The sequence below is a fragment of the Macaca mulatta genome, chromosome 15 (genome assembly GCF_049350105.2).
Source record: "Macaca mulatta isolate MMU2019108-1 chromosome 15, T2T-MMU8v2.0, whole genome shotgun sequence".
NCBI lineage: Eukaryota > Metazoa > Chordata > Mammalia > Primates > Cercopithecidae > Macaca > Macaca mulatta.
In genome coordinates, this window is record NC_133420.1 from 108,010,001 (window position 1) to 108,020,691 (window position 10,691).

The window sequence follows — 10,691 nt, forward strand, 5'->3', positions numbered from 1 at the left end:
AGATGATAAGTTTAAACAGAAAAAAAAAAAAAGATAATAGCATCTTATGTATTCACCATGCTTCACACTTTACAAGGGGTTTTCTCAAGCCGGGCACACAGTAGGCTCTTGATAGAGGTTTACTGGATCAAAGTATTCCAGCGTCACTCTCATAATCTCACTCTCATAATCCCGCGTCTCAGAATCGCACTTTTAAGGCAATAGGGTCATCGCCACTTTAGAGAAGAGGAAACTGAGGCTCAGAGAAGAGGCAGCCAGTAGGTGGCGAAGCTGCAGCTCGAGTGTCATCTCCTAAATTCAAGGCCAGTGCTTTTTTTCTCCATGAAATAAATGCCCCTGGCCTCAGCCTTTTCCCTTCTGCCCTCCACCCTCGAGCATTCCGAAAAGTCAAATCGAGCCTATGCATTCAAATCCAAGTAGGGTCGGAGCCAACACCTGTGTCCTGGGCGCCTGCCGGGCAAGGCGGGGGGGCTGGACGGGTCGGAAACGGGGGAGGGATGCCCTTCGCCGAGCTGTCAGGTCGGGCTGGTGACGCTGGAGGCGACGGATTCCTAAAACGCTATAAGGGGTTGACGGGTGGCGCTGCTGCCCCGCCGCGTCCCGAGCTGCACAGATCCTGAGCTCCCCGTGCCGAGCGTCCAGGCCCCCAGCGCCACTCCACCGTCGAGATCACAGCTTCAAACCTCAACTCCTTGGAGCCTTCGAAGGCTCAGTTCTGACTGCTGAGTATTTCCTGGAAAGAAAAAGAAGTCCAAAGCGATGAAATGACCCCTCCGGGGTCACCCACCCAGTGGTGTCTGGACTCGAGCTGGAAGCCACGTTTCTGAGCTCCGGGGCTGGCTTTCTCCCACCCTCTTCAAATCCACTTTAGGAGTTTCGTCTGGGAAAAGTATGCGCCGAGAAGTCAGCCGAAGGTCAGGCAAGTGCCAGGCTAGCGTGACAAGGAAGGCTCCTGGGATGACCCCAAACGTAACTAACCCAGGCAACCTTCCGCACGTCAGAAGTCAGTGGGTAAAGGGAGAACCCATGGAAATTGAGATGTGCGCGTAAACCTTTGCCTTCTTTCTAGCCCTGCACGTCGTCCTAGCCCTATCGGTAACTTGTGTTCCTCCTCGCCCTGGGCACAGCTGTCCGCAGAAGCCGTGGGAAGGCCTGGCCTCGATCCAGCCCAAGGAGCGCGTGAGACCCTCCAGGGACTGGGGGCATGGAGGAGAATGAATAAATAACCTCTCCTAAAGTTCCACATCGTTTTTTACTCCCCTCCATAGAGCCAATTAAACGCAATAAAAGCTTGCATGGAACCCCTCTTCCTAGCATAGCGTCGCCAACAATTGCCTAAGGGGTAAACCAAATACGCCTGAGATAATTACACTAAGCCCGGGGCAATGATTTGCCTGCCAGCGTCCTGAGCGCCAGCCAATATTTGGATAGTGCAGTAGTTGTTTAAAAACAAAGAAAAAAATTACTCGCGGAAACTTGAAACCGACTGGTTGGTGCCAGGGTGGTTACACGATCTGTTTTTGAGCGGGGGTCTGCAGGCAGCTGGAGCGCGCGCCTTCCTGCCCCCGCCGGTGCCACTGCGCGCCTGCAAAACTTGTCGCGGAATTAACCTCCCGGGAAGTAGGGGAAGAGGAGAGCGCGCTCCCCCACCGCGGCCCCAGCTCTGCAGCCCTGCCCCGCGCAGCGCTTGGAATCCCCCAGGATCATCCGCGGCGGCCGCGGCCCGCCACTCGCCAAAACAGACACGCGACCCGAGCTCCCTGTCTGCGCTCTAGGCCGCATTGTGGCTTGGGCCGCCGCGTACGACTGTGGCCTCGGTGGTGGGGAGCACTTTCTACCCTTACCAAGCACAACCTGAATGTGGAAGCGTGAGGCTCGGTGCGCTTAGCTCAGCCTCCGCGACTGTTTTGTCCCAGGTTGCGTGGAACCCGGCCAACTGAACTCTGCTTGCCGAGGCCGAAGACACTGGCCAAGCCCCTGGCGTCCCTTGGCGCTGAACCCGAGGTTGTGGTGGCGGGTCTGCAGCCTGTAGCAAGCTCACCTCGTGAGCGCCTGGCTCATTTTTTGTGTTCAGGGTTCGTGTTATGCGCCCAAGATTTGTCCCGGGAGTCTTTAAAGGGCCCCTCCCCTCGATTTGTTCCCAGGCGCCGCAAGTGACCAACGGGCACGGTCCCAGAGCTGCTCCCCAAAAGAAGACTCTGCTGTTCCAGCAACCCGCGGAAGAGATGCTATCCGAGGTACCAACAAAAGATCCCTTTGCTCGAGCTGCGTGTGGGGTCGAAGTCTGGAGAGCCCTTACGCGCGCGACACGCAGAGCTCCTCAGCAGAGGCCTGACAGCGGTGCAGGAGACCCCAGCTTCCTGGGCTGGGACAGGGCTGATGTCGCCCCGTCTTGTTCCAAGGAAAAGGAGCCACCTGACTCCAGCGGGCTCTTGTCAAACTGTGAGCGTCTGTGGAATTCTGTGGCTTCCTGAGGCCAAGAGGCTGTCCGCTGCTCGGCTCTCTAAAGTGTCTCAGCGGACAAAAATCCCGCAGAAACTCCTATGGCAGGAGGAACGCTTCTGGCATACAGTGAAAGAGAAAACATCCTCCTCTGAAAAGGGCTTAGGACCAAGAAGTTGCTCTTTCCCCCAGGCCTTCTTGCAAGCTTCAATTGTAACATCTATTCTCAGACGTCTCCTGGCCTAGGACAAACTGGCCACATAGAGCTAGCCAGAGATTTAGCTCCTGGCTAAAGATGGAAATTATGAGCCTGACCCGCTCAAGGCACTCCTGCGACCTGGCTAAGCCACCCCGCGGACAGACGTGCTCCCACCGTGCAGCTCGCCAAAAGCCAGAAGCTGAAAACACCCGATCTGGTGTCACCAAGGTTGCTAGTGAGGGGGCAGCCCCCCAAGCCGCTGGGCCGATGACTTTCTTCGAGTTTAGGCGTGGGAAAATCGAGTAAGCCATAGTGTCCAAATGCCCTTTTCTCCTCAAATCGCCTAACGGGAAAGGATCCATGAAATTTCCAACTTCAGCCACCCTGTTTTACAAATAATGAAACAGGCCCAGAAACGGAGAGCATACTTGTTTCTAAACTCTGCTTTTCCTCCCAGCCAAAGGGCAAAGGTAGCCAAAACGAGTACACAACTTCAGGTTCTCCCTGCAGTAAACTGAGGTTTCCCGCTGGGTGTTTGGATGAGTGCAGAGCAGGAACCTCCAAGCAGAAGGACCTTACGCCTGGGTTCATCCACCTCTCCCTCGCAGGTCACACCAGGATTTTGTGGACTGATAATTTTTGCTTCCTATTTAATTATCTCCATTCCACTTCCTGCCTAGCCCCGGCCCCACACCCCTATGCTAAGAATAGCAAAGACTTCCTTCTAGCACACACAGGTGATGGGACCCCCGAACCCCCAAATCTTACTTCTGGCCCCAGCTCAGACATTGCCGTCTCAGAGAAACCTCAACTTGTCCAACTCACTCGCTCCAGGAAAGTGTGGAGCCTCCATCTGCCAAGCCCTTAGTGTATATTCTATTCGTGATTTCCTAGTTACTGTCCTTCTCGCCCTCCATACCGCGATAGTGGAGCTGGGATACTGTCTCCTGTCTCTCTGCACCTGGAGCCTCACATGCAATTGGCGCGCAATAAAATTGAGATGAATTTGGCATTTGGCGAAAACACCCCATGCTTTCCTCCCCATGAGTTTTTCCCTCCAGCCCTCTGGTCACTGGGGGCTCAAGAAGAGGCCTTGAGGACACGATACTCTGAACTTGACCCGGAGTGGCTAGCCTAGGAAAAAGGGTTTTTAAGGATAGAGAAGCTCAGAGCGAGTAGATGAAAACAGGGAAGGGTAAAAGGAAGGGGTCGGAAGAGGGAGATGCCAGAGAGAAGACAAGCAAGAAAGCAGTGTCCTGTCCCCCTCTACCGTGCGTGGTGGCCCGGGTGGGGCGCAGCAGAGGGAACCGCACATGGAGCTGGGCCCCCTCCCAGCGAACAGCCTGCGCCACCCGCCGCACCCGGCCGTGGCTGGGGGCTGCCGAGCGAGTGGTGTACCCGATGGGTGGAGAGCGCCCGAAACGAGGTGGAAAAGGGGGCGGGGGCCAGGCACGGCGCCTTCTTGCCCCTTCTTCAGCTGTAGACGCGGCGGCGGCGGCGGCTGAGTCCCTCAGCCTCGGTCATGTGATAGTCTCGAAGCGCTAGCTGCGGGGGTCTCGGCGTCTCGGGGACCATTACAAAACGCAGCCAGGAGAGCGCGTCGCTGCCACTGCCGCCGCCTCTCCTCCTCAAGACAAGCCCGGGAGAAAGGCGGCAGCTGCGGCGCAGACGGCTGGGTTTCCCCTGCCAGCACTTACCCGTCATTCGCAGACACCTTCTCCAGCCCGCCGCTCGCGCCCAGCATCCTGCGCCCCCCGCTCCTCAGCAGAGCCTGCGGGCGCCGCCGCTTCAGAAACCACCAAACTTTTTTCCCCCTCGGCGACAGCCTAGGGATCGGCGTCTCTTCTAACCCCGGCGCCGCTGCGAGCTTCGGGGAAGAGACGCGCAGGCTGCTAGAAGTCAATATTCTCTCTCCTTACCCTGATTTTTCCCTCCAGGAAAAGGAGAACTCCAGCGCGGTCTGGCTAAGTGCCTGGCCAGGGGACTGCTTCCAGGGCACTGGAAGTCCTGCTGTCACTGGCCTCCAGGACAGCAGGCGCAAACTCAGATTTAAAGGGCCAGAGTCTCTACTGCCCAGACCCTCCTCCCAGCCGGCTTGGTCTGCGTTTCCCTCCGACCTAGAAAAAGCAAAGAGGCCGGGAGGAAACACGGCCCCTCGCCACTCTCCTCTGCAGCCAGCTCCAGCACTCAGTCTTTGGCCACCCGGGGGAAGACGCAGAGAAGGCGGCGGTAAACCTGGCGCGCCCCGCCCGCGACTGTGCGCGCCAGTCGACAACCGTCGGGGCCAGAAGTTGCCAGCTTCTGAGAGCTGAGTAGGCCCGAAAGGCCAAGGTCGGAGATACCAGGCAATTCGGAGAAAGCCGGGGAGAGAAGCAGAGAAGGCCTGGAGGGCGAGAGGGCAAAGTGGCAGGACTGGAGGGGCGGAGTGGGAATTAGTGGGGTCAGCCAGGCCCCAGGAGCGGAGTGCGGAGAGACTCTGTGGCCCAGTGCGGGCCGGAGGGCGGTGGAGGAGCCGGGGGCGATGCCGCGGCCGGGGAAGAACTCGTACAGCGACCAAAAGCCGCCCTACTCTTACATCTCGCTGACTGCCATGGCAATCCAGCACTCGGCAGAGAAGATGCTGCCTCTGAGCGACATCTACAAGTTTATCATGGAGCGCTTCCCCTACTACCGCGAGCACACACAGCGCTGGCAGAACAGCCTGCGCCACAACCTCTCCTTCAACGACTGCTTCATCAAGATTCCGCGGCGCCCCGACCAGCCTGGCAAGGGTAGCTTCTGGGCGCTGCACCCCGACTGCGGTGACATGTTCGAGAACGGCAGCTTCCTGCGGCGTCGCAAGCGCTTCAAGGTGCTGCGCGCCGACCATACTCACCTGCACGCGGGAAGCACCAAGGGCGCGCCAGGCGCCGGGCCGGGAGGGCACCTTCACCCCCATCACCACCACCACCCCCATCACCACCATCATCACCACGCTGCCGCGCACCACCACCATCACCACCACCCACCCCAGCCGCCGCCGCCGCCCCCGCCGCCGCCGCACATGGTGCACTATTTCCACCAGCAACCGCCTACTGCTCCGCAGCCGCCTCCGCATCTCCCGTCGCAGCCCCCGCAGCAACCGCCCCAGCAGTCGCAGCCTCAGCAGCCGTCTCATCCCGGCAAGATGCAGGAGGCGGCGGCCGTGGCGGCGGCAGCGGCGGCGGCCGCGGCAGCCGCGGTGGGCAGTGTGGGACGCCTGTCTCAGTTCCCACCTTATGGGCTGGGCTCGGCCGCCGCCGCTGCCGCCGCGGCCGCGGCGTCCACATCAGGCTTCAAGCACCCCTTTGCCATTGAGAACATTATTGGCCGGGACTACAAGGGCGTGCTGCAGGCTGGAGGGCTGCCCTTGGCGTCCGTAATGCATCACCTGGGCTACCCCGTGCCCGGCCAGCTCGGCAACGTCGTCAGCTCAGTGTGGCCGCACGTTGGCGTCATGGATTCAGTGGCCGCCGCCGCGGCCGCCGCAGCCGCAGCCGGAGTCCCAGTAGGCCCGGAGTATGGGGCCTTCGGGGTCCCGGTCAAGGCCCTGTGCCACTCGGCAAGCCAGAGCCTGCCTGCCGTGCCGGTGCCCATCAAGCCCACGCCTGCGCTGCCGCCCGTGTCCGCGCTGCAGCCGGGGCTCACTGTCCCCGCGGCTTCGCAGCAGCCTCCGGCGCCATCCACCGTGTGCTCCGCGGCCGCGGCCTCGCCGGTTGCCTCTCTGCTGGAGCCCACAGCCCCTACTGCGGCGGAGAACAAGGGCGGCTCCTTGCACTCGGTGCTAGTGCACTCCTAGGGGACCCGGCCGGCGAGGGGAGACCAGCGCGGTGAGAGACGCCCGGCCCGGAACCGCACAAACCACCCGACGGGGAGAGGGCGCCCTGGCCAGGTTGGGCAGAGCTGGCGAGTCAGCCTTTGTTGGAAAGGAAGATATTTAAATAGACGAACAACCCCAAAAAGTGGATTCTCCGGTGGTCTAAATAAATATAACCCTCCAGGTGTCTGTATTTATACTATGTTGTACAATCAGATTAATGAAAGCCAATTTTCAGGTAAGAGTTTCTATTGTAATTAATATAAATCGATAAGTTATGGGGGGAGGGAACGAAGGAGGTTAGGAAAGCCTCATTCGCTGGTAAATTGGAAGTGGATTCCGACCCTTATTCCTGGGAGCAGAAGCTGGCAGAGCTAAACCTCCCGGGAAGAATCCAACAGAGAGTGACGCTGAAACGGATCTCAGCCACCACATTTCTCTCTGCTGGTCGAATCCTCGGCGGTCGCCTCTCGTGAACATTCAAGACAAAACTGCTGTCCACTAAGGAAATCTCGTTTTATTTGAGAAGGAAAAGAGGAAGCGTTTGATACCGTTATTTTCCTGGTCAGCTAAATGGGCAAGGAAACGGTGTCACGAATAAAGTCGCTTTGGAGGGGGAAGGGGAGGAGAGGAGGCAGCGGGAAACCCACGAAATATCTTTGAGAAACAGCTAAGTTTCTTGGCTCTGACCCGGGGGTCAAAAAGGATAGGAGGAACCGCTAGAGCAATTAGTTTGCACAAAAGAGAATGGCAGCAGCTTAAAGGGTAAAGCCCCAAATTCCAAAAGTTGGGAAACACAACCAAAGAGAGACAATACAGGCGACTTTCCACCTGCAACTCGTTTGTGTATCAATCGGATGAGAGCCCAAGAATAATGTCAATTCCCAGGATCTGTTCTATTTGGAATTTTAAGGAAACAAATCACTTGTATCGCGGGATTTTGTTCCCCTAACTTATGAATGCAGGAAAAACTCGGCACATCACTCAACAATATTGCTCTTAACGCTTGCAGGAGCGTTTCATGGCTGTTCCCTTCCAGTCTCCTCGGACGCAAGCGAGGGGACCACCCCGTCACCTTTGCACGCTGCGGCTGTTTTGGTATTCCGTGTGCTGTTTGGGCGCTTACGTCTTTCAGGCGAATTAATTCTTCAGTTTCAATTCGTGAATGGGAAAGAAACTTGCCTTGTCGCTGTTGCCCTTCCCCCCTCTTGAGCCCCAGGAATAGCACTTTACTCGCGACACACTTTTGGGAATGGAGGGGGGTAGAATGGGGAGAAACCGCTTTGCCCTTTGGCTCTAAGTCACCTCCGCCTCGTGTCCGCGCCGCGTTCGGGTTGTGACTTTGTTTATGTCTGCTGTTGTTGTACGCGGTGTTCTCTATTAAAGCTTCTCTCTGGATATCTATGCTGGCTCCGTGTGAAGGTGTTTCAGTTCTCCAGGGATGAGGCCGTGGTGAGTGCCCACAGTTAGGTTAGGTTGCTTTGCGAATCCTTCCCCTCCCTCTTATTTCTTAACTTCAGAACTTCAAAGTGGTGAATTCACTGGCGAGCCACCAGTAGGCACCGATTTCCTCCATTGCTCCTTTCAGCCTTTGACACCATCATCTCTTTTACTATCTATTTATTATTAGCGGTAGTATTTGAGAGACGAGATCTCACTATGTTTACCATGCTGGTCTCGAACTCCTGAGCTCAAACAGTCCTCCCATCTGGGCCTCCCAAAGTGCTAGGATTACAGGCGTGAGCCATCGCGCCTGGCCACCACCTATTTTTAATATGCCGGTTTCCTAATTGAACTTAAGTCCACCACCATGGTAGAGACTGAATTAGCAAAAATCCGCAACAGTGCGTTTTTCCTGTCACCACTATCCGTCACCTCTCTCCCATTTTGAGGTCCTCGACTACCGTCTAAGGCCAGGAACTCGGTGTCAGCGGGATGGGTGCCCGACGGCGCCCCCTTAAGTCTGAGGTGCTGGACGGAGGCAGCGGGGTTGGCGCCGGGACACTGGCGTTGCCGCCGCATTAACTAGGTAAGCGCGCCCAGCCACCGCCGCCTAGAAGACCTGTTGCGCGCGGGCACCGCGCCTCGCGGGAGGTCGCAGCATGGGGCTTGGGCCCGGAGATCTCTTGGTGGGTGAAGGCCAGCAGCCACGCTGCGAGAGCTGCAGGAAGGGAACCCGTGGGCAGCGGCGGCTGCAGAGCGGAGGCAGAGCGGCTACCGGAGTGGGCCAGGAGGCCCCGGCCGGGTGCGGCGCCTCCGCTGGGGCCTGGGAAGCCGCGACCCGGCCTCCGCCCTCCACCCTTTAGCAGGGGTCTACTTTGAATCAGCTTCCGTCTGCCCAGCCAGGCCCAACGAAAGTCACCTCTGACCTTTCATCAGAATAAAAAGCCAAAAGACGACCCATGCACAGAATGACAATGGCAGGGGCAGGAATGGGGAGGAAGTTAGGTTACATCTTAAAAATAGGTGTTTCCACGAATCCCTTATTTACAAATCCCATTGCGTGGTGCCTCAAAGTTTTGACTTCGCCTGGGAGACTCTTCTCAGGCCAGAAGTTTTGTTTTGGGGGCTCAAACAATTCGGGAGTATATCCCATTCTTCCAGCTTGAGACTGCCAGGTTTCCTGTGAGGTTTTCCTCTCCGTTATTCTGGGACTATTGAAAGAGAAAAAAAGAAAGAAGGCGGAGGGAACCATGACATGGGAGTTATAAATCTGGGGGAAGTTTGGGGTCTGGCTTCTCTGTCCATCTCCAGGTGAATCTGAAGCCCCGGCCCCGAACCTAGTTTAGCAGCATCAAGTTACCCGGTCAGAAGGGCCTGGGATCCCAGGGGTTTCTTCAAAACACCTCCTCTTTCTTTCTCACCTGCCTGAAAGGCCCAGTGTGCTTTTTAGGGGCGCCCTCGGTCCTGCTTTCAGGAGAGAGGTGAGGCCCAAACCGACCTGCAGCGCCGGGTGGGCTGGCTCAAGTGTCAGCCTCTGCAGAAAGAGAGGAAGCTATGGACTATGAAGCCTCCCGGCACCCAGCTCCTGCCGTGGAACCTCCTCCTGCATCAGTGAGATAAACACATTGGTTTGGTTTGGTTTTTACAGTAAGGAAAGAAAGAGCAGAGATGAGAAGGCACAGTTTTCATCCATAAGGGAACCTTGGTTCCCAAAGGAAGCTGTGCGCCAAGTGGAGACTGGAGAACAGGGGGATTCGTGCAAATAAACAAGGCGGGGGCGCTTTTCTGTCAAGGCCCTGATCCCAACGGAGACCCCGGTTAAAGCCCTGGACACCGCCCTGAAGACCCTTCTTCACTAAGATGGCGCCTGTCGTTGAACCCTAACTGTATTGTGAGGGCTTCATCCCCAGTAGCACCTACTACAGGGTTGCCAAGCCGGGAACCTAGCAAGGAATAGTCTTGACAGACCTTTGGGACACCAGGACTGGGAGAACCCCCCAGGCCCAGGCTCACTGCTGTCACCAGAATCAGATCTATATACCCAAGTGCCAAAACAAATCCACATTGGAGCCAGGTTTAGTGCTTATTTTAAACATGCTAATGGGGATCCAGCCATTGATAAAGTATTGGTTTGGCAATAATGGAAGTTTATAGATAAGCACTAAAACCTGTATAAGAGGAATAATAAATTAATGGTGATATTTTGGTAACCCTCTCAACATGAAATCATGCTCCTAGTTTCCAGGATGATAGAAAAGGCTGTAGTTGTTTAGCCTGTATCCCACTTAAGTGAACCCTGAGAAAGATGAAGAGAAGTAATGAGGAAGGAGGCAGGTGTTGATATTCTTAAAATAAAAGTAGAAAGAAAACAACTTGGAATGAACCACTTGATTATATTTTGGAGGGAAGTTGAGAACAGAGTTAAGGACCAGGGTTAGGATGAAGCTACTTTAGCTATCATCCCGAGGAGAACAGGCCCTCCCACAAGGGCTGGGACTGGCACAGTTGGCATCTGGCACTTAGGAAGCCTGTCAGTCAGGCTGGCTTGTGGTCAATTATCTCCTTAAGTAGACTGGCATTAGTCCAGCCAGGGAGGAGGACTAGTTGCATCCGTAGGAATCAGAGCCAGTTAGCTGGAAGTGGCACTGCTGAATTCCAAGCATCTTTGCATTGAGCAGTTTGGAAGGCTGATCAACACATCTCCCCCTGGGTTTCACAGGTGACATTTGCCTGCTTGGCACTAGTACAGGAAGACTCCAGCTGAGTGTGGAA

General features: G+C 56.3%; 1 protein-coding gene across 1 annotated transcript; it reads left to right on the top strand.

Annotated features, from left to right (window-relative positions):
- The first annotated feature begins 5,092 nt into the window (after positions 1-5,092).
- FOXB2 (forkhead box B2) lies at positions 5,093-6,995 on the top strand. Its single transcript, XM_001100107.3, has one exon. The coding sequence runs from the start codon at positions 5,163-5,165 to the stop codon at positions 6,456-6,458; it is 1,296 nt and encodes a 431-aa protein (XP_001100107.1). The 5' UTR covers positions 5,093-5,162; the 3' UTR covers positions 6,459-6,995.
- Positions 6,996-10,691: the final 3,696 nt, after the last annotated feature.